The 24,376-nt window shown below is 26.0% G+C and overlaps 3 protein-coding genes across 7 annotated transcripts; 1 reads left to right on the top strand and 2 right to left on the bottom strand.

Annotated features, from left to right (window-relative positions):
- Nucleotides 1–1,555: 1,555 nt before the first annotated feature.
- On the bottom strand, nucleotides 1,556–7,136 carry LOC126835296 (polyadenylate-binding protein 2). The gene is made up of 7 exons (XM_050567788.1): nucleotides 6,979–7,136; nucleotides 6,015–6,178; nucleotides 5,813–5,945; nucleotides 4,301–4,368; nucleotides 4,035–4,229; nucleotides 3,818–3,969; nucleotides 1,556–1,736 (listed from the first exon to the last, which is right to left on the bottom strand). The coding sequence occupies exons 2-7, from the start codon at nucleotides 6,165–6,167 to the stop codon at nucleotides 1,697–1,699; spliced, it is 741 nt and encodes a 246-aa protein (XP_050423745.1). The 5' UTR covers nucleotides 6,168–6,178; nucleotides 6,979–7,136; the 3' UTR covers nucleotides 1,556–1,696.
- A 953-nt stretch (nucleotides 7,137–8,089) lies between these two features.
- LOC126836227 (E3 ubiquitin-protein ligase TRAIP-like) lies at nucleotides 8,090–13,898 on the top strand. Of its 2 annotated transcripts, none has more exons than XM_050569451.1 (9): nucleotides 8,090–8,192; nucleotides 9,510–9,634; nucleotides 9,760–9,975; nucleotides 10,043–10,201; nucleotides 11,069–11,179; nucleotides 11,954–12,088; nucleotides 12,970–13,159; nucleotides 13,231–13,341; nucleotides 13,409–13,898. In XM_050569451.1, exons 2-9 carry the CDS (start codon nucleotides 9,516–9,518, stop codon nucleotides 13,697–13,699), a joined length of 1,332 nt encoding a protein of 443 aa, XP_050425408.1. In that variant the 5' UTR covers nucleotides 8,090–8,192; nucleotides 9,510–9,515; the 3' UTR covers nucleotides 13,700–13,898. The 2 variants fall into 2 exon arrangements, with proteins under 2 accessions (XP_050425408.1, XP_050425407.1); XM_050569450.1 differs by having other exon boundaries at nucleotides 8,122–8,337; nucleotides 13,409–13,897.
- LOC126836226 (voltage-dependent calcium channel subunit alpha-2/delta-3) lies at nucleotides 13,779–23,908 on the bottom strand. 4 transcript variants are annotated; one of them, XM_050569446.1, is made up of 28 exons: nucleotides 23,701–23,908; nucleotides 23,531–23,612; nucleotides 23,334–23,447; nucleotides 22,991–23,267; nucleotides 22,778–22,909; nucleotides 22,461–22,717; nucleotides 22,269–22,388; nucleotides 21,974–22,208; nucleotides 21,753–21,889; nucleotides 21,518–21,658; nucleotides 21,175–21,267; nucleotides 20,780–20,863; nucleotides 20,634–20,708; nucleotides 20,451–20,558; nucleotides 20,302–20,376; nucleotides 20,062–20,212; nucleotides 19,643–19,694; nucleotides 18,081–18,241; nucleotides 17,975–18,016; nucleotides 17,795–17,885; nucleotides 17,191–17,292; nucleotides 17,015–17,127; nucleotides 16,801–16,952; nucleotides 16,484–16,735; nucleotides 16,170–16,269; nucleotides 15,964–16,108; nucleotides 15,321–15,525; nucleotides 13,780–13,956 (listed from the first exon to the last, which is right to left on the bottom strand). In XM_050569446.1, the coding sequence occupies exons 1-28, from the start codon at nucleotides 23,790–23,792 to the stop codon at nucleotides 13,861–13,863; spliced, it is 3,684 nt and encodes a 1,227-aa protein (XP_050425403.1). In that variant the 5' UTR covers nucleotides 23,793–23,908; the 3' UTR covers nucleotides 13,780–13,860. The 4 variants fall into 4 exon arrangements, with proteins under 4 accessions (XP_050425404.1, XP_050425403.1, XP_050425406.1 ...); XM_050569447.1 differs by lacking the exon at nucleotides 21,518–21,658 and having other exon boundaries at nucleotides 13,779–13,956; XM_050569449.1 differs by lacking the exon at nucleotides 23,701–23,908 and having other exon boundaries at nucleotides 13,781–13,956; nucleotides 23,334–23,412; nucleotides 23,531–23,604.
- Nucleotides 23,909–24,376: the final 468 nt, after the last annotated feature.

Genomic DNA, 24,376 nt, shown 5'->3' with positions numbered 1-24,376 from the left:
ATTTAACTTATTAAAATTGAATTTTTTAAATCATCATTAGATTACTTTAAGACAATAGCATAACATAATCACAAAACACCGTTGGAAATTCTTTGTAAAATTAATGAAATGCGAGCAATATTCAATTTAAGAATAAAAATAATTGTTAGTACAAACGTACTACAATTATTTTATTTTATAATTGATAGAAAAATAATTAAAATAACGAAGTACACCTATCAATTTTTATAAAGTTTGAAAATTAAGATAAATTAAACATCATAAGAATTCTGATATTTTAATCATAACTATAATTTAATTAACCAATAGAAAATTAAGAACATGTGCTAATCACTATTAGATACTATGACTAAAATTTTTTTAACATTGTTAAATTACATATTTTAAATTGTACTCGCATTTATTGGTAAATACAATAACCAAGTTAGAGTATTTAATAAGAGAATTTTCACTTAGATCATTATTTTAATAATTATTTTTGAGAAAAAAATGATTTTAAATTAATTTTTTTGATTATAAAGTTTAGACAGACGCTTTTAAAAAGTAAGAGTGAATTATTGCACTAATATGTCACTAATAAGTACCATTATAGAACACAAAGCAAATTAATCATAAAATTAGCGAAACTGTCATCATTTATAAAATTCATCTTTTCGGATATTGTATGAAAAATCTTTTATACAATGTATAGAAATTGGGTATTATTGATTAAGGTATTACTTTTTTTATTAATTTAGCCACTTAAAAAATTATATTTGTTCTGCAAGTCCAAATTCCAAAACATCAATGATCATTATTACTCTGGACTATACTTTTGAGTTTTGATACTTCTATACAGTAATAAACTATTTTAAAATAATTTTATAACTATAGGAATTAAAGAGGAGTTGTAAAAAAAACACAGTTTTAGTTTTAAGTATGTGTTTTATTGAGTAATTTTGTTTTCTTTTCATCACTGGCATTTGGTATATACTTTTCTGTTTTTGTATTTTATTTTGTTATATTATTTTTCATTTTTTACTCATTTTTTTAAATTAAATAATTAATTCTAATAATACACTAACCAATTCATATATTAATTATATAATAAATTGTAAGCATTATATAAATATATACTCTTCATACACGTACATTTTAATTTTTTTTTAAACACATTCAACCATTATAAATTTAGAAAAAAGTGCTAAATAAAATAATTAAAAAAATAGTTAGGTATAATAAAACTTATACCAAAAAATGTGTTTTTCTTAATTATAAATTCTTATGAAATATATTATTTAAAATTGTACAATGAAATAATATCTGTTAGAAAATGCAAAATGTACCAATACATAAATTTGCAATTAGCATCGCAAAGGTGATGTATACAATATTTTATTCAAATTAGTTATTACAGGCTATTAATATATTTGAATAACACCCACGCATATATATATATATATTTATATATACACACACATGTATATTATAACATCATTATGTCCAATTTTTAGTAATAAAAAATAATTAATAATTAAATAAATGTAAGCTAATACATTCCCAATAGTCTGTTAGACTATGTAATAATTTGTCATATATGTTTATGTACAAAGGTCAAACACTTATTTTACTAAAGCTAAGTCTTCCTTGTTTTTAACTTGTTAAATTTATTTTGACTTATTTATCAAAAAATGTACTGATGGCTTTATTATGAACGTCAGTATGGATAATACATTGCTCGCCTGGAGTAACCTCCTCTGAAAAATTAATGTAAACGTATTTATTGATAGTTTTCAATTTTATTGGAGATCCAACAATATTATAAGCATTATATTTCGTTATTAGCATCACTAAAATTTACTATATAGATTTAGGATTTTACTATTAATAGGCAATTGGGTTTGCAAAGCTTAAACAAAGAAATTTTGAGATTTGTTTTTTTAATTTAAGCATTATTTTAAAGAATGCATACAGGTTGTAGACATAGGACTATATGTAGGTGATTTTTTTTTACATATTTTTAAGTCGATCCAATTACATACAAAATACAATTAGTTCCAATATGTATAAAAATAAAGTATACAACATTTCATTTTGATTGGCTGAGTTTAACACATGCCCATAGCACTTGTTTGAAATCGTGTTTTTCTTCAAATGATCATATTATATTTAGTTACTATGAAGTATAAGTTTATCGAATGAATTAATTTATCATTTGAATTTATTATTAATGATTAAAATGTAGTGCTTGTTAAATAATATAAGTACATCAATTGTGATTGGTTGGTTCGATCAAAATCTAAATGTTAGGTTATTTTCACGCCTAGAATCTGTTACTTTTCTCTTTTATTACTTAAATTAATTACCTTTGATAGCAGATAGACCTATTTTACCTTTTATTACACCTTGGTAAATGATGAGTTTAGTTATTCAGTCGTTGATTTTTTGTTGCCACAGAATACACGTAAACTGTCAACTTATGAATTTCGGGATCAAATGAAAATATTTTTAATTAGCAATGATTTAAATATAAATATTAGAAGTAAGTTACTTTCAAATATATGTGTTAAAACTGTTATTCTATAATCTTAGATAAGTGAAACACTAAATTTAAGGCAAAGTGCTTCTTTAGTAATAAATGAAATGATAATATTTTGGGGAAAAGCCCATGCACCAAACAGAAATAATCTTCATTGCATTGCCATATTAAAATGGTTGTTGAATAAAATTCACTGTAGAGAAGATTACTTGTACTCAATGAATTTTTTTTAAATGTAACTCCACCTAGACGATTATCATTTTAAACACCAGAGCCAATTCATCATGCCAGTTGGATATCAAAGCCCTTTATTCTTTAAAAATACATATTTTTCGTCAAGAGTTTAAGCTAAACAAAAGAGAATACCAGTCAATAATTGATATGTTTTTATTCTTCGCCTTTATGTTAAAGTTTAATGCTCCAAAAGCTCATTTTTTTCCCTGTGAGGATTTTTACGCGATCTTTATGAATATGGAAAAATCAACAAAAAGTTTTTTGACAACAGTATATCTAATTACACAAAATCTAAAATAACACAAGCATTAAGAAATATTGAAGATGCAAATATAAACGAAGATGTAGATTATGACAATAAGAAAAAGAGATTGAACTTAAAAGTCGATGAAGTACCAAATATTTTAGGTAAAAAATATAGAAGAATTTATTTCGCGTAAAACACAAAATTGTTTTAACAATTAAATATAAATTTTAGTTTTATTGAGTTACCACCTTTTTTCTGAGAAAATAATAGAGAATATAAACAAGGACTTAAAATAGTTCGCATTTCAAAAGTTGTAAATGATACTGGGAAGATTTTAACTGTATAGACTTAAAAAATGAAGAATAAAAACCGTTTACACTTCAAGTTGTGACACACAGTACCGAAAACGATTTTCAAATAGTAATAAAATCCCTATAATGGAATAAATATATATTTTTTTATGTGTAATACATATTAAACAATAACAATAGTAATATACAATTGTTAAAAAACTTTTTTTTAAATAAAAAAAAAAGATTATTTTAAACTTTGAGGACACAGGTCAAACTCAACCAATCCACATGAAATTTTATATACTTTATTTTTATACATAACTAATACCGAAAGTTTTCAACATTGAAAAATAAGGACCACCCTAATGCCCATAATACATTTTCAGCTACAAGCATCAAATTATAAACGTTAATAGTTATTTTATTACTTAGGCATTTTATATTAATTGATTGGTATTTATACTTGACCAATGAGTATAATTAAAATATTATTAAGAAATAATGCCATTATTTAGGATTACATACCTTGGCCTACGTATTGGCCGATAGCCACCATAGAATCCAGTTGGTGCGCTACCACGTGACATTGGTCGTCCTCGGTACATACCTCTACCTCTGGATGCTATGGGACGATTAGTTGTACTAATACCAGGTTTGTTAGTTCTCTTTGGATTCACCTTAGTAAATTTGTCAAAATAAATAATAGATTGATATTATGTAATATAAAATATTTTAGCTTTACTTTAATTTGACGCCCCCTAAAAAGAGAGTCGTCCATTGCCATAGCAGTGTTAACAGAATCCATATCAGCGAATTCTATGTATGCGAATCCTTTCGGATGACCATCAAATTTGTTACATAATATTGTAACTCGGTTAATAGATCCACAGCCGTGGAAATGTGCTTCCAATTCTTCTGCTGTAGCTGCATAATCTACCTAAAGTTCCAATAATAAACAAATATTGCAGTTCAATATTAAAATTATAAAATATAATAATATATGCATACGTTTCCAACATAAACAGATCTAGCATCAGCTTCAGCTTTTTCTTGTTCTGATAAATTGTAGGTAGCACCTAAATATAACAACTTAAATATTAGCCTCTTATAAAAAAATTAATTACATCATCAACATATTTTTAATGAATTATCTAAGAGCTATAAATGTATACATCTGTAGTTGAGACCAAAAGCTGATAACATGTAAAACCTCAAAATAGCATTTATTGCTCATATCAGCTTGTGGCTCTCAACTACCGATATAACAGCTTGTAAAAAAAAATATTTGTACTTAGTAACACTAAAAAGCAAGTAGAGAATGAAGTAGTTTTTACGTCTAAAAATGTTCAATTATTATGTTCTATTGATATACAACAGATTTAGTAAGTATCAGCATAGGTTTATATTTAGCTACACATGTGGATATCTGTTAAAGATATTATACCTCAAACATGAAAAGCAAAATAACTATAAAGTGAATTGCAGAGCTTTTGAGGATATAGTAATTGTAAATGTAATTTAATACAAAATATATAAATACTTATTTAGTAAAAATTAAGTGATTTTCCATTATGTTTATGTTTTATAATTAAACTGTTAAACAGATTTAGTAAGTGTCAGCATAGGTTTGTTTTTAGCTACACATGTGGATATCTGTTTAAGATATTATACCTCAAACGTGAAAAGCAAAATAACTATAAAGTGAATTGCAGAGCTTTTGAGGATATAGTAATTGTAAATGTAATTTAATACAAAATATATAAATACTTATTTAGTAAAAATTAAGTGCTTTTCCATTATGTTTATGTTTTATAATTAAACTGTTAAACAGATTTAGTAAGTGTCAGCATAGGTTTGTTTTTAGCTACACATGTGGATATCTGTTTAAGATATTATACCTCAAACGTGAAAAGCAAAATAACTATAAAGTGAATTGCAGAGCTTTGGAGGATATAGTAATTGTAAATGTAATTTAATACAAAATATATTAATACTTATTTAGTAAGAATTAAGTGCTTTTCCATTATGTTTATGTTTTATAATTAAACTGTTAAACAGATTTAGTAAGTGTCAGCATATGTTTGTTTTTAGCTACACATGTGGATATCTGTTTAAGATATTATACCTCAAACATGAAAAGCAAAATAACTATAAAGTGAATTGCAGAGCTTTTGAGGATCTTGGAAAATAACATTTATTTGTAGAGTACTTTATTACCTCAATTCTAAATATATTTATTTAAAGGCTGATATATTTATCAAAGAATAGATTAAATATAATATAGAGATATATAAGAATTTCATACACCTTTTTCTATCTTAATTAATAGGTTTAGGGAAGTGAAATCCAGATATGGATTTGTAATAGTGTCACCAGTTGTCACATTGGCATTGTCTAGCTATAGTATATTTAATCTATGATTACATTATAAGGATTATAATTATTTTAAAACTATGAAACAGCTAATTCACGATAAACAATAAAATATCACTTTATTTTTCATATAGCAGTGTTATTTACTTGTTTTTGTAGAATTAGTAGCGGAAAGAACTGGTGTATTTGACATTTCCTGATCAACTTGCGACTGCAGCTTTTTTAATTTCTCTGCTTCTTCTTCCATCTCACGTACACGTGCTCTAATAACTTCCAAGTCCTTATTAAGAAAATATATAAATTTTACTATTAAAATAGAATTTAAATACATAAGTGTATATATACATACAGAATCAGCAGACGTTTGAGAATCTGCATTGTTTGACTGACCATTTTCAATCAAATCAAATGTTATATTGTTTTCGCTATTAATTTGAGCATTTTGTTCTTCTGATGATAAATCAATGCCAGTTTCCAATAACTGATCATCTAAATCTGCCATTTTGCTGAAATCTAAAAGACATGATTATAAATCATATATATTATGATAATTAAATAAAGATTTAAAAAATGGTAAAGGATAGATTGAATCTTAAAATACCTTATCTTAAGGTATTTATAACTAAATATTAAATAAATAAGTCAGTTTTTTAATTCTATTGAAAAAAAAGCAGTTAAATGGTAAAATACTGCCTAAGAATTTATATAAATTTTACAACTATACACTCATGTAACCTATACTGTCTCTCAGTCATATTTATATTTCTTAAAAATATATTAACATTTTAATTTTCACAAACAACTTAATTTATCAAATTTTTGTATAAAAATATAATACTAAATAACAATAAATAAAATTACACCCTAAATGACTACATATCAAAAAAAGTACTTATTCTTCTAGGAAAAATATCAAATATAATTGACTCAAAAAACTAGTCCTAAAAAATAATATTTAAGATATCTAATTAAACATGCAATTAATACATTTTAAAATTAAATTATGTTATGAGTTAGTGGTTAATTAAAAATATTCTTAATGCTTCAACATAATTTAATGATTGAATGGCTGAAGTTTTTAATACAATTTAAAAAATAATAATATAATAAATACAACTTTTGAAAGTCAATATAAGAATTATAGACAATTTCCTAACAAAAACGTTTAAAATTACTAAATGAAAGATGTTCATAGTCTGAAATTTAAAACGGTCGTTTTCTCATCCATACGAAATTATAAGCCAATAACTAAGAGTAAAACAAAACCCGTTTTTTTTTTTTAATTTAAAATTATTATATATTCAAGAACTTACTTAACGTTCGGTCCGATGGAAACGGATAAAAATTAGCAATTCGACGTTCGCGTATAACAAACAACTATATTAGTATGAGGTATGAAAGGCGACGGCTCACGGCGTAAACAAATATCAATTATCAACCGAAAAAGTGGACGGCTAAATTGTACTCTGTACATTTTTATCAACAAACAACACCGACAAATCCCCTATCACAGTTCGACGTACAGTTTGTCAAACGTGACGAAAATAATGGAAAACAAAACAATAATAAAAACTAATATTATTTAATTTGTTAATGTTTTACCTACTTAAAATTGTGTTCATTATAATGCGTCACATAACATATATATATATATATATATGAAATTAAAAGTATAAAAACATTAACTTAAAAATAAATATCGTTAAGATTTAAAATTTTAATGTATCAAGTGCGTACTATAATGATGAATACTTGTAAGTTGTATGTCAAGGAATACTGTCATACTATAGAAGGTAAAATTTAGCACAAAAAGAACATCCTTGGAAATAAATTCGCAGGAGAATAATTTTCCCGGGAAAAAAAATATTACCTAATGTATGTAATATTGTTAAGTATAATTGACTGTACTTATTGGTAAATCATAGATTAAATATACTTGTATTATATTTCATCTATAGTAATATTTATTAGAGTTAAAGAATTTAATTTTATAAACTTAGATTTATTTTTTTTGTGTAACTTTTTAATATTACCTCCTTAGATTTATAATTTACATTCTTACGAACTTTTTATCTGGGGATTTTTTCCTATAACCGCAATGTAGCTTACCAATAACAGTGATCAATACAGGTATCCGAAGTCGTCAATAAATTCTACACAGGAAATACAGAATTTGTCCTCATTCCTCACATTATTAGGTACTACATAAAAACCTTATAGATAACATGTTCAGTTATAATTTATAAAACATAATAATATAATAAATATATATATAAAATATATCCATCTATTTATATTAATATATTAATGTCCTAGAGTTATGACCGGGTCATTTTTACCTATGTAATGATAAAAAAAAATGTATTCTACAAATTTATATGCAGCAACACTGCAAGGGTATGTGATTACTGATTAACGTTGACTGTTGTTATGTGAAATGTGATATGAATTATGATACATCATACAATAAGTATTCGTAAATCATAATAATAATAATTTATAAATTCCGAAGTTCTTTATTTAATAGGTGCATATATTATTTTGTAAACATAGTAAAAAGTGACTATAATAAAAAACTGCACTTATTTTTATTACAAAATATTTAACATTTATTTATGGCATCACATTATTAGTGCGTATAGTTGTGGTCTGCCCATCAATTTCATTCCCGAGTATGCCATATACCTATTGCATTTAATACATACATTTAACTTCATACGATATTAATTATTTTGCTATGTTTAACTATATATTTTATAGATACTATAATTTATCAAAAGTTTAATAACTATAATTTCATTTAGTTTAAGACTTATAAAAACAAAAACCTTTCATTAATAAAGTTAGAGCAATTTATAAATATATACATCAGAAAAAATATAATATTAAATCATGCATTACTTGTTTCATTATTATGTCTTAAAATGTATCTTACTGGACACCTGTTCAAATTTTATAGCTAACTGATTTATGGTATTGAATATTATTTTGATTATAAATACAAACAAATAACAACATAATTTATTTATAATAAAGAAAATGCTTATGAATTATTTCCAAAATAATTTATAAATTTAAGACCAAGTGCATTTTTATAAAGAAATGTCTACGGAGTTTGAAAAACTGCTAAGTTTATGGTTTTCTAATTGCAGCTTGGATAGTCCCATGTTTAAGATTAAAACTGCTCTTATTTAAACAATATTAAACCAATTAAAAAAAATTATGATGTACATGATCCAAATAATGCCTTTTAAAAGGCTATTTCACTATTTAAACAATTTTAAAAGTTATCAACACATGATGTCATTGATTACACGGCTTGAGTAAATTTAAATTCCATACATTTTCTAAAGATTTTTAAAATTGTTTAATATTTTATGAATAACATTTAATCTGGAACTATTTTGACAGTGTAGAGTGCTTTATTTTAAAGTAGAAAAATAAGTATATTTTTAAGGCGTTTTTTCAATTTTAAGGAGAGGCGGTATGTTTTTAAATGTTTGCCGATATAAAATACCTTAGGTCTATAAATTCTGATCCATAGACTTTTATTCCATGATATTCCAGTGGTTATTTAGTTATCGCGGACTACACAACAATTTAATTTAAATTAAAAAAATTAAATGCATCATTGTAAGGCTAATATCATTACACAGTTGAGCATTAAAACTAAAAATAAATTTGGTTTTTATGACCATTTGTTATCTATTTTTCTCCAAACATATTTTTGTATTATTTTAAAATCATGGTAACAAGTTATAAATAAGATTAACATAAAACCGAAAGTACTTGCACAATATACAGTATGTACGCCTGTAATAATAATACAGATTTTTTTACATAGGTCATTATGTTAGCTTCATGTTCTATATGTGGTGATGTTTTCACTGGGATTCATCCAGAAACTGTTCATTCCACTCCTTGTGGTCACATTTTTCATCATCAATGTCTCATGCAATGGCTTCAAAGGTACTATGATATTATTTGTTTCAGTTTGATATTTTTAAAATTAGTTTATACATTAATTATTGTATTTTCAATATTCTAAAAACTAAATTCAAATTATTCAAAAACTAATATTCTTTTTATTTAAGAGCACAAACATGTCCACATTGTCGCTCTAGAGTTTCAGAAAAGCAAGTGATAAAACTATACTTCCACAATAACTCGAATCTAAGTATTAAAGAAGATGTATCTACATTGACACATCAAGTGCAATCACTCTCTTTTACATTAACTGTAAAGGAACAAGAACTAAAAAATTTAAGACAAGATAGCAAGAAAGAAAAAGAACAGTTGGCAACGTTAAAGTAATATTACATTTTTTTTATTTTTATTTGTAATGTTTGTAAATTTGTAGTATATTTTTACACATAGAAAACATATAAAAGATGTTGAAGACAAAGTGAGAAGTCACCAAACAGTAGTTTCCAGTCTACAAGAAAACATTCGGTTTTTAAAAGCAGAATGTAAAAAATCTACATGCTATAAATTGGAAGCTGATGATTTAAGGAAGGAATTGGAAAAATTTGAATCGTATGTTTAATATTAATAACATTACAGTATTTATTTATTATTCAATGGTATAGGTTAGAAAATAATAAGCTACTTACATTCATTTTTACAATATACAGTTGTAATAAATATCTTAAAAATTTAACTATAAGTTCTGAACAAAAACGTTTGATTTCGGTGAAATCGGGTAGTGTGACTATATTTAAGCTGTCACATCTTGGAAAAAACTAGTTTTATCATTGTATTATTATGAATGTAAACACTCAGTTAATACCTTTTAAAAAAAACAAACCATAAATTAATTACCCTCCCATTCCTATCGTCTCTCACTCAATTCTTCCCCTCTTTATCCTTTGCACCTATCTGAGATGAATTGTGAAATTTCAAATATCCTTTTTAACTGTCCCTCTCTCCTCTCCAGTCGTAATTTACTTTTTTATCTTCTGTCCTCCATGGGTTATATTTCTAATCCGGATATCCAACTTCTTATTTCTCACTCTCCTATCATTATTTTTTCCATTATTTCATTTATTTTAAGTGCTGGATTCCTTATTTAAATATATGTAAATGTTAAATGTATTTTTTTATTTTTTGTATCATATAGTGTGTAATTACAAAAGCAATTAATAAAAAATAAAATAAATAAATTATTATAGAATTTATATTTCAATCAAATTAATCGAGTCTGCATATTTTTTTCTAATTTGGTAGATAGGTGGTGTGGTTAAAGAACAGTTAAACGATACAAATTAAATTGTTTTCCTTTTGACTTGTATGACTATTTAAATTTAAATTATAACAAAATTAAGATAAAAATAGTTTATCTGATGCAGTATATATATTTGTTTATTGATTATAATTATAATTAATATGTTAACATTTTTTTAGCATTAACAGTGTTTTGTATGGAACGCCTGCAGATTCTCAGGAAGCAGTATGTTTATTGAAGCAAAAAACTGATATTCAAACATTATGCTTACTTATAACCACATTTAAAAGGTAAAATAAATTTATATTTTTTCAACCTTTATTATATAAATTACAACTCTTATAAGACAAAATGGAATTTGCTATTAATTTAAACTACTTTAAATAGTTTATTTAAAGTGGTTTGTAATGCTTTAACAGAAAATACTTCAAACGTGAAAAATCGATTATGAATTTTAGACATTAAATGATATGTGATGTTAATGTTCAATTTGATTGAGCTACTTTTGTAAATTTAAATAGGATATGTAACAGACTGTCTTAATTAATTCTATTAAATTTAGTACTAGAAAATGTGGTAAGGGAGATGGGTATTGGTAAGCAGAAAAAAGGTATAAAACTAATCAAAATGCTACAAGAGTGTTATCGTATGCAGGCAATATTTTCTTGATGGAAAAGTCGCAGAATAAATATAATACATCTGATAATACTTTATGGAGCTGAGACCCAGCCGATAAGAAAATTAGATGAGAAGAAATTATTAATTTTGAAAGGAAAATATTTGAAACAATCCAAGATGAAACTAGTGGTGAATGGGGAAGAAAAACTTATAGAAACTAATCATTCAAGAAACATGTAAATAAAAGAAAGATTAACATTATTATGTTTACAATTAGAAAAAAAAACGTCAAATTGTAAATAACTGTTGTAGTCTGGAATGTTGCATCATTTGGTGTCAATAAAATTGTTTTAACTATCTTTAACTCAATATCAAAAGACCATTTTCTTCAAAATATGTATTGTATAAACTATGATTAAAGTTCATTGGTTTTGTTTATTTTTTAGAGAAATTCTAACATTAAAAGAAAGTAATAGAGACTTAGAAAATAAGTTACTACAAAGGCAAACTAAGTATATGACTCTAAAAAAACAATTCTATGAAATCAACTCTAAGGAGTCAATGAATGAAAGAGTAATGGAGTATGTATACTAATGTTAAATTTTAATAAATATTTAAGTTACTTAAAATTAGTTAATGATTATTGATATAATTTCAACATATAATTATAATACAAAAGTGTTGAAATTAAATGAGAGGCTAATGGTTATTAAAAATTTATTTTACCTAACTGGATTTTAATTAATACTTTTTGAGTTATTAGCATTCAAAAGTAGGATAAGATGAGCTTGAATGTTATTTATATCACTATTACACTACTCAACCATATTTCGTTCCTCACCTAAACTTTAAATGCTAATACTTCAAAAAATTAATCAAAAATGTATTTACGCACTTATTAGAAAGTCATGTATGTCAAATGTTAAGTTTTAGCGCAAGATTTTAAAGTTCCATCTAATATCGTAAAATCCAATATTGTATATTCTTTAAATAATTATAGTTTTTAATTGGTGTAAAAACCATGACTGTCATCATTTCGGTTAACAGTTTTAACTAAAAATTAGTTTCCATTCAACCTAGTAACTGAAAAATCATTAAGATCTTTCTAATTGACATATCCAAAAATATGAAACTTAATTTAATATAATACAATTGTATTGTACACTAAATACGTACATATAACATACGTTTTTCTATTATTATTCTCTAAACCATGACTTTTTTAAAAGTCAGTTTCCTTAAAATCGAAAATTCTAAACCATGCACTTTCAGCGCTTTCAGTGCTATTTACTTTTTAACAATTACTCTTTAATACAATTTTTTATCCTTAAATAAAAAAATAATGATTTAATGAGTAACTTTTTTTGCTCATATAATTGTTTCATTGAAAAACATCATGAAAATATAATTACAAAATTCAAGCTTTCTAACTTCTCTAACTTTCTAACTTTGTTGATTTTAGCAAATTAAAATCGGAAGTTACTGATCTCGAAGCTGAAATAACTAGGCTTCAAAAAAAATGTGGACATTTAGAATCTATGATACATAATGGAGAAACTCCTAGAAGAACAGAATTACGAAGACGGTTTATCCATGAAAGTCCAGCACCCGAAATTACAATTACACCTGTCGCTGATAAACTACAAAATGAGGTTTAATTTTATACATTACTCTTTTTTTTTTTTTTTTTTTGAAAAGTATTATATTTTAATTTTACTTTTAGGATGTAAATTCTTTACATTCTCCACAAAATTCTACCTCTTGCTCAATACAGCCAAAAGGACAACTAAAACCTCAAAATTTATATAATCAGTCTGATGACTTACCACAAAATGTAAGTACTGTGTTTTAATTTATTAAACATTCAACAATTTTTATTTGGTAATTATATTGTTTTTTAGGTAAATACATTTATGCCTAAAAGTCCTCGTCGACCAAGTGGGTTTATGAGGCCTCCTCTTACAACAAAATCTGTAGTTGCAAATTATGTTTCTAAGACTATAGCACCTTCAAGTAGTTCTGATGAGGAAATATACGATGGTCTAGGGGGTCGGTCAAAACCAGATATATTTCCTAACCGTCAGAAACCTTTATTAAAAAAAAGAAAATTAGTATCCAATTTTAAAAAAAAACTGCAACCATCAAGTGGAAATACTACTTTAGATAGCTTTTTGTCCAGTGAAATTCCTTGAAAATTGTAAGTTTTACTTATGTTATAACTGAATAGTACTATATTAGACAACATTATGTAACAAAATGTAAAAATAATAATATATCATAGATTCTCACTTTAATAAATACAATTTCATTACATGTATACTATGTTAAAATGTTTTATAAAAATGTATTTCTATTAAAAATGTATTATAAAAAAAAACCTTAAGCATAATAAAGTCCATATGGTTGGTTTTGCTATATAACACCCTGAACAATACTTAATATTGGGTTCCTGAAAATAAATGCATATGATATAAAATCTATATAAGTTTTTTTTTTTTAAATTGTATTTTGTTTTTTTTTTATGTAATACTCTTAAAAAATAGTAGCATATTACAATAGAAAATCCCAAAACATTCAGATCTCTTGCTTGACTCTAAGTACTTCATTATGTTTTTTTTTGCATTTGACTAAAATGGGAAAATTTGGTTTTTCCTTAAATTAAGTGTAACCTGAAAACTTACCAACATTTTTCAATTTTAAAAAAGATACATAAAGCTATAATATGACATTTGAAAATCCTTCTTTTGATACATTGTGATAACATTTTTTTTAGCAAGTTATCAGTTTTACCAAATTGAATAGGTAGTAACTTAATAAAAACAATTTTTAAGGTAAGTATCAAGAGTAATTGTGAAGTTTTATATTTCAACTTTTAGAATATATTTAAAATTTTAAACATATTGAATATTTTAAAGTGAAAAATTAAAATTTTACATTTAAATCAAATACATAAAAAAAAAAAAAAAAAAGAGGACGTAATTAGTTAAATCTAACTGAATCCTAAATTTAGCTTAAAAGCTAGGATCTGATATTTTAGGAATTTCTCATAATATGAATACGCTACTATCAACTGTGGGGGTAAAACAACTTTTTTTTTAGACACGGTATAATATATATTTATATATTAGGGTAGTTCTTATTTTTTTTTTTATTCAACATCCCTAAAAATGCTTTGAATAGTGATAACATGTTTCTGTCAATTTTTTTTGGATTTTTATATTCGCCAATGCCGGCATAAAATACCTTTCGAGTGGATTGACAGCCGAATCTCAATACACATATAGCAGCTATGTGTATTTAGGACAACTTTTTAATTTATTCTATAATCTAAAATTCATTAACATTTGGACGTACATTTTTAAATGAGGAATATTTTGATATATTGTTGAGATTTGGTTGTCAATCTGCTTGAAAAGTAATTTAGGTCGGCGGTTGCTATGTCTTATGTAAAAGTTCTTGTTAAAATAAACGAAGGGATAGATAAAAATCAAAAAAATTATTTATATATATATTTTTTTTAAAATTTGTAGCCTTTTTGGAAGGCGTTAATTTTCTAAAAAAATAAGAACCACCATGTTATTAGTAATTGTTAGTTATATCATTTAACTAACAATTTTAAGGCTCTTTTATAGTCATATTATATAATATATGTATATGATATGACTATTCAAAAACGAAGAGAAATTAAAATACTATAATCCAACTACAAAAAAAGTTGCAACTTTGTTATGATAAATTATTCAAATTAAAAAAAATTAAATTTTTTATAATCACACATTCCACGTATATTAATGGTGTGTTAATTTAACATACCTCAGGATGACTATTATAGCAGCCCCCTAATTTTCGCCTGCAAAAATTATTTATATTTAGTTTATTACAGCTGTGATCAGTAGCACTCGTTATATTGTAATCAACTTTGTTTGGGGTAACACTCAAGTGGCTCTGACTACTTTCTGCGTTCTCTACTACAACAAGGAGCAAGTTTGAATGTGCTATTCTTTTCACAAAAAAAGGGCTGAAAAAATAATAAAATAACATTTGTATTAATTTGAAACATTTTTATTTTAATTTATTATATGTTTGTTTGGGAGGATGGGCAACTGTTTGGAGAGAAAAATGGCCACCCGACTGGTGCAGAAAGCAATGGGAAACCACCACACCGTATCCACTTCCCCAGGATGGCAATTCTTGTCTTTTGTAGATCAAGAGTATTCAAACCAAACTAAGGTCATAAAAAAACAAAATTATGCTTTTTAGGATATATCAAATTCCGACGAGTCAAAGCGATTAGATGATGTAATGGACCGGAATGGATGGAGAAATTTCGTAGAAGTGTGCAAAAGGCCATAATGGCGGCCTGTGTAGCACTATAAAAAAAAAAATTTATTTGAATTTAATAGCTTTTAAAAACCGTTCTGTTATTTGATATATAGTATAAAAACAGAAAACAAACCTTATAGTAGAACCAGCAGGTGGTGGTGCATCAAACCCTTCAGCACTTAAATGTTCATGTTGTAACATAAATAAGTCAGCTTTTTTATCGCAAGCACTGTTCTTATATTTTTCTGTTATAACTCTTATAGATTCATCTATGTTGGCTGAAAAGATATAAATTATTTTTAATAATTAAAAAAGGTTTAAATTAGTTTTGACAGTTACCTTCATTCAGTGACCATACATGCACAAAATTGCCTTCTATCAATAGCCACATAATATTCAATAAAATCCATTTGATACTTGCCAACATGAAATAAAATGGCTGTATAAAAAATAAAGAAAATAATTACCAATGTTGTAAGCTCAAAATAGTAATAATTAAAAAGATTTGACTTTATTAGTTTATAAACATATAATTAACTTTAAAATTTTTAAAAAAACTGGTAAAACAGAAAGAGAAAAACGTGGAGATGGCTATTAAGAAAATACAAAATTCTAAAGCTTTAACTAAAAGATAATTATTAAAAAAAACTTACTGATAATAAAATAGCTGACGCATTATTGCTTTGTTCCTTTTCTCTACATAATCCTTGATAATCAAACATAGGGATACGTCTAAAAATTTTTTTTGTTATCATCGTCTCCATTATAACACCAGTACTTTTTAATTCTGTCTGTGCAAAAAATTTCCCCGTATCTGATGGAATTTCTGACAGAACAACATATCCATTTTCATCAATAATATAGCAATCTAGGTGCTCAGATGTGCAAGGTAAACAGGACGTACACTAGACATATAAAGCCAAGTTCAAATTTCATTATAACTTTTTAATATATAATCATTTATAGTTACATTTTTCGGAGTAGTATTTGTTATACCAATAAATCTATCATAAAATGCCTTATGTAACATTTCATAACCAACTACTGAACCCGGTGCTTCATTATTTTCGTCTTCAACAAATATAGCATGGCTAGCTGTAATTTTTAATTTTTCATTATTACCTAGAATAAATTTATACAAATTAAAATACATAAGTCTTCATGAATATTATATAAATAGATACCAGAATCAAAAGGCACAGAAAAAACAAATGCTTGCGGATTTAAATTACGGTACAGAACTGGACGTTTGTACCAAACTTCTTCAACTGATCGGTTATGTATATCACCAAATTCTCTGATATTAAGAAAGTCACAAATTTATTATATAAAATATTAAATTATGACAAAGTATACATACAATTCACTTTCCTCTAAGTCAGTTATATGTTGCCATCTACTTAAACCCCCTTGGGTTGCTAAAAATCTTACACTAACTTTATATTGCAAAGCATAATCTTTTCTGGAAACCATGAAATAACAAAACATTTTATAAATTGGTTTATAATAGAATCGTATATATTAATATTATAAATATGTCAGTTATGTTTTCATAATAGTTATTAACTCATTGTAAAGGGTCATCAACATTAGTATTTCTCAAATTTAAACCAAATGTTAACTAATATAAGAAGAATACACTTGATTTATAAATTTGTTATATGATTAAATCAAACATCTAAAGTATAGTTTTACATTTTGAATACAAAACTAATTTTTATTAAAACTCAATATGTTTATGATTAAATTCTTAGATGAATAATGAGGAGGAGTGGCTGAGTGGGTAAGGCGACAGTGTGTTTGCACTCACTGTCACTGATATTTTTGGGCTTCTTAAGATGTTGCTAACTGCCAAGTGCTAACAATTGGGTCATCAAGTTACAGGCCATGTATATCAGTAAATTATATTTTAAATTCTTACCTCAATATTAAAATTGCTAGTATATCTTGATTAATTTACTTACTCATATGTTGATGTAGGCACCCATGTAGAGTTGTACAATGCATGTGTAATTTTTGCATCAAAAAATAGTAATTGCATTAATTCTTTATCACCTAGAATTATAATTTTTTTTTAAAAACCATAAACAACCAACTATTTAAAAAAATATCTCTAACAATACTATAGTAAAAATTATAATTACAGTATGACTCATTAATATTTATAGCTTTCCGGTCACATTCACCTAAACATTAAGTAAAAAAGAAATTATTTATTTATTCAATAATTATATTTTTATATATGCTTACTTCTGTCAAATATATCCATTGAGATGTTTTCAAAATCAGAAGCTGGGTACTGTTCTCTCCATTCCCAATCAGGTGAAAATATTTTTTCCATGAAATGTAATAGTTTTTCTTCTGGATTTTTAAAATTCCATTTATGGGAGTGAAAGTAATCACAATATACCCTTTTTAAAATAAATCAAAAACAATTTTTTTTTTAATTTAAAAAATTATAAAATGCCTAATGTATTATAACAGAGTAATGACTGGAACTGAGGACTTATTATGAACATCATACTGAATGATTATATATATAGATATATATATACAGGGCACATAGGCGGAACTACGGGTTGTGCCGGGTGTGCCAAGGCACACTTAAAATATCAAAAAAAAAAAAAATTCTATATAATATAATTTTAAATATTTAATTATTATTCCTGAAACCCAGATATTAAATAACTGTACTTAAAATATTTGTAAATCATATCACTTCTAAGGGTCCTTTGGTTGAGATTACAAAAATAAACCTTTATTGTTCTAATAAACGATCAATGACGTTTCATGTGTATAATATGAACACCTACATAGGTATACAATTATTTCTATTCTCGTCGGTCGTTACCAAGCAGTGGGCAGAAAGATAAATGTTTCCTAAGAAAATTATTATTATGACGTTGTCACCAAATGGAGCCTTACTTTTGACATTTTCATGTCTTAGCTCTGGCACATAATCGAAAAAAGCGTTACCAAAAGAGCGTAGGTAACGAAAAAAGCGTTACCAAAAAAGAAATGGGGTTGAAGATGAGGTGGGTATGGGAAAGGGGTGGAATTAGCTATAGCAAATAACCGAAAAAAAGCGTTACCTAAAGAGCGTTACCACTCGGAGATGGGTTGGAGGTGGAAATAGGGGTAGGAAATAAGGGGTGGGGGTGGGATAGGGTTGGGGTTGGGGACAGGAGATAGGGGTGAGTGATAGGGACGGGAGATAGTGGGTAGGGGATAGGGGTAAGATATAGAAAAGAGATATGTTGTACGTTCAACGTTCAAATTAGAACTAAATAAAAGTATTGAAAACTTTTATTTGACTTATTATCAAAACTTTTATTTTATATAGAGACTATTTTTCCAAAAAAAGCCTCAATTAAAATATATTATTTTCGCAGGAAAATTTTTTTGAAAACATTTGTATAAGGAATATTTAATTTTTCGCTAAAATAGGATTTAAAAGTATTTTATAATATTAATTCATCATAAGTTTATATAATTTAAAATATATTTTTCGTATGTAGGTCGTAGGAATGAATATTTTATTACACACAAAAATTGATAACTTTATTCTTTTTACACCGAAAAGGTGTCCACGGATTGTTTCTGTATAATAATGTACCAATTCCTGTACACATACAGAAAACTAGGGTACAAATAAATTCTAGACATACATAGTACGGCGTTCATAATAGCACTGAGACTAATATAGCATTGATCTATTTTAAATAAAATTAATTATTATCAGTTTATCATAAATTTTATACTACTTGCAAAATAATAAAAACGTGTAAATAAATACTTTTAAAACTATTTACCAACTTGGATGAATTTTCCACTTTTCTTGGAAATACTTGTCAAATAATTCATCTGAAAAAAAAAATGTTCTATAAGAAATAATATTTTTTTTGTGAATAACTTATTTTACAATTAAAGATAGCATAATATTATTTTATTAAAAACCCTACATTTTTCTGCACAAATTATTTAATTTATTTTTAGTTATATTACATTTAAGTCATAGTATTTTATTTTTGCTTAAAACTTGACTTGCATCATAATTTTAATTTGAACTTTCTCTTGAGAATTTACATTATTTTATGTGCTTAAGTAATTATTATTGTTTAATCAATTATAAAATTTACTACGTACAGTTATTACTTAACTTAGTAACAAATAACAATAATGTAATCAAATTATTATCCTACATAGGTATACAAAAATATTTCATATTTACCACTTTCTATGGACTTATTTATTTCATCGCCTGCTTTAATCCAGTTGTTTCCATAAGAAGCTGGTAGCACCAATCCAAGTGTAAATGGTCCCTCAATTTTTGGATCCAAAGCTGTGTAATGGTAATTACGAACTTCAGAACCAACTCTTCTCTAATCGCAGCAATAATATCAATAAATATTATTAAATTATTAATTAGTAGGTACTCGTAAATAATAAGAATATAATAAATATAAAATACCATGTTATCGTAATGAAATTTTATGCTTAAGTTTTCCATTGAACCGTGTTTGTGATTAACAATTTCTGTTCTGAGCTACTTTAAGTACAATGTTTATAGTTAAACTATATCGACATCCTCATAAATATTATACTCTTGTTCATTATTACCAAAACTATGTCACTGTGTGGCTGTCTTGGTTCCTCTTTATTATCATCCAACAATTCTAGTTCAGTAAGGTCTACACTGTTGTAATTTTCTTTAAGAATACCTTCTTCCTAAGTATACATATAATAGTTTTTTACTAAATTAAAAATATTTATTTATATACAAAAATATAAGTTATAACTTACAACGGGTCTTAACTTTGGATGAAAAAGAACATAACCATTATTTGTGACAACAAATGCATAACCGTTAACACCAATCTAAAAAAAAAAAAAAAAAGATAATTATTAATAATGATAGTTAAATAGAGTATTTAGAAAAATATACTAACTTTATAAGGAAGCGCCAGTTTTTCAAATTCAGCAATTGGTACATCAGTTCCAGCAACACCAAGTAAATCACCTTTAAATCTTGTCTAAAAATAAGGTTTAGCAACACATAAACTATTATTATTTTTCAATTTAATTTAAAAAACTCGAAATGCTGTAAATATGTTTAGTATATTAAGTACCTATCATTATAAGTTATAAAGATATAACAACATTTTTTTTGTCATATTGACTTAAGCCTTATAATATGCCATTAATGCCCTTGATGAGTACATTGCATATGCTAATTTCTAGGTGTATTGTCAGTCATGTGCATGACAGGGTCGTGTTAATAGACAAAGACTGATATTACTCATTTATAAATACTAATAAAATTAAAAAAAAATTATAACTTCACCTTGTTAAATTCATCTCTTTTTTTGTTAAAAATAGGTATAGAAATTGCAGTCATTGGCCTGTATTCTTGATACACTCCTTCTTCATTGATAGCCTAAACAATTAATATCTGTTTTGTACTAAATATAATAATATTAATCGAAGTCAAATATTATTTTAATAAAAATATGGGCAAAGTAAAAATATACAGGTTATATATAATTAACAATAAGGTTATTCTACAATCTACAGTATTTTATTTAAATAAACTAAAGGAATAAATAAACGGGATATTCATTCTAGCAATTCAAACTCATCAACTTTAAAGGTAGACTTTTGGTTCAGGTCAAAACACAAAGAAATACCTCGGGATTCAATATAATGTATTTTGAATCCATTTTATGTTGATTAGGGAGTTGTTTTTGTTCATTCAAGTGAGCGGCTAAATCATTTTTCTGTTTATTAAATTCCATTGTTTTTTGCAAAGCGGTTGTTACATATGGATCCTGACAAAATTCTTTCCCGTTAACTTAAATAGTTTTATTCAATACGAATCTGCACCATTTTTTTTTTTTTTTAAACTATACACTGAACACTTACAGATATATCCATAAATGTATGGGACCAAGTAACTGGATGTTTTTCTGCTTGAAGTACTAAAGGTCTTGCTAGTACAGCTATATATTTTAATACACTTTCAAGCACTTCATCCTTTGAATGTACATGTGCAAAACTACCTAGACAAGAATAAGGCTGATATTAGTGTCTAATACATACCTATCTCTACTTTAACTAATTCATAAATAGTAACCAATGTCAACCTCTATTTTCACAAGCTAATCGTCTCAGTTCAGGAGTATTAGTCATATCACGACCCATCATATATGTAAATACTCGAACTGGTATATTAGTACTATTGTCAGTTACGATACGATTATGTTTCTGAATAACTTCGAATAAGACATTGTCAGGATCATCATCTGTGATCAACATTATCATTTGATTACATGTTTCATTAAAAGCTGTGTCACACGAGTTGCACTTATTAGCCCTGTTCTTAATTTCAAAATATGTTAATTATAAAATACAAATTAGAATTAATCTAAAAATACTTACTCGAGACAATAATTCAAAAGCTTCAGTAAATGCCTTACTATAATTTGCTGTAAGAGTTGGTGACAGTCTCGAATCCATATTTACAGCATTGTGAAATGTTTTGATATTTTCAGGAGTAGCCTTAAAATGTATTCAAAATTAGTCATTAACGTACATCAAATATTAGGTAAATAATACTACAGGTATTTATACCTGTACTAAAATATTTTCAAAACAAGGCACCAAGTAAGTGAAAACTGTGTTGAAGAAAATTATATTAATAGAATCATCATTATTGAATGTCCTCAGAAGAGTTTTGATTACTAGTTGAGCTATAGTTTGATGCATTCCAGACATTGAACCTGAAATATCTAAGAGGATTACAGCATCTTTAGAACATGTTGCTGCTTGAATGTACCAAGGCCGAAGACGAGTATCGAATACACTTGGTTTAGATGACCACCTTATAGCTAAAAATCAAAAAGAATATATTTCAACACCAATAGTCACAAAAGGTAGGTACGCATTACCTGGATAATGACGCATAAATCCAGCCGTGCTGCCAAAATATTGCCACGAAAGTGATGGATCACTACGATAATTTTTTTCAAAAACTTCATCTAATTTTTCTGACCATTGCAATGGTGCTTGCACATGAAGTACTTAAAAAACAAAGTATAAAAAATGCAAAGCTTTATCTTATTACAATGATTACTCATAATCATAATACAAACAATTCTTACATCGTTCAAATAATATTGTGGGCAAATATACTGTACTGTAGCTTGTATTTACATTCAAACCATAGAAATGACCATTTTTCGATAATTTCATAGTTTTATAAACTAAATTGTAAGAATTTTTTCCTAATGTGACAGTCGGTGGAGTTCGTGCAGTATCATTTTCATCATTAATGCCTTCAACTGGCGAATACTTTGCATTATAATACGTATAGTTTTCAACTCCCGATGATTTCCATTCAAATTCTTCAGACAAACGCTCTGCAGCATCCATTAGGCACTATAAAGTTGTTTAATATTTGTGTTAATAAGTTGCAATTGTATTAATATTTAATGTTTAGTTTACCGATACAGCAGTCATTTTTAATCTTATCATACGATTCATTGCTGTCGATATATTATTTAAAAGCTGCGTGGCATTTGTTCTGAATACATGTGTTTCATTTAATTTTTTATAACGCTTAACCAAATAAAAAGATTTACAAGTAACAATAATTTTATGCAATAACAAAATATAATTTTGTACAAAGTTATTAAACATACCAATTTTATTTCATTTGCTTTGGTTATGTTTTGACCCAAATACCATAGCTCTTTTCCAAACTGTTCAGCCCAATTTTCGACCCTATATTAAATTCAATATTGATGATAAATTAAGTTTTCTTTATGTTGATGCAAAATTGCATAAATTTACAAATTAAACAATTACTTACATAAGTTCTTGGGAATTACTTTCATTGTCCACAGCACATATTACATATACAACAGCAGCAAATAATGTGCATAAATTAAAAGTAATATTCATTTTTGTAAATAAATTTTCAGATTGAACTATTTTAAATTATGGGCAAGTTAGAATACAGATACTTTAATGACCTTTTCACATTCATGATACACTTAAATATCAGATTTCTAAATATAGACAATATATAAACTCATTTTTGGCAAAAAGCCAATTTTATACTGTACTTATCAATATCCATGTTTAAATCCCATTTTAGCGCAGAACTATATAAGATAGTGTACTCAAACCATTGGGATTACTTTTTACAGGGCATTGATCCTTATTTATTTTAATTTTGTTAACTAATAGCTATAATAACAATAGCTTTACTTAATAACTTAGGTTATGATATTTTATAATTTAAGATTAATGATTATAAACATTATTGACCAAAAATGTGGCTACCGGGTCTGGCAAAGAAACATGGTGTTTTTCATAAATCAATAAACAACTCAATTTTAATTTTTTCCAAAGATTATTTACAAAATACTATTTTATCTACACATATAAAAATGAATGTCTGTTTGTCTGTCCTTTATGCATTAGTATGCCATTCATTATATAAAAAACAATAAGAATTTGACTAAATAGGCAAAAATAGTGTC

The sequence above is a fragment of the Adelges cooleyi genome, unplaced genomic scaffold, assembly GCF_023614345.1.
Source record: "Adelges cooleyi isolate 19-005CV unplaced genomic scaffold, UGA_ACOO_1.1 ACOO_flye_CR_arks_rails_tigmint_CR_PRNA_23, whole genome shotgun sequence".
In the NCBI taxonomy this organism is placed as follows: Eukaryota; Metazoa; Arthropoda; class Insecta; order Hemiptera; family Adelgidae; genus Adelges; species Adelges cooleyi.
The sequence above is the reverse complement of the archived record's forward strand: the minus strand, read 5'-3'. Positions and strand labels throughout refer to the sequence as shown.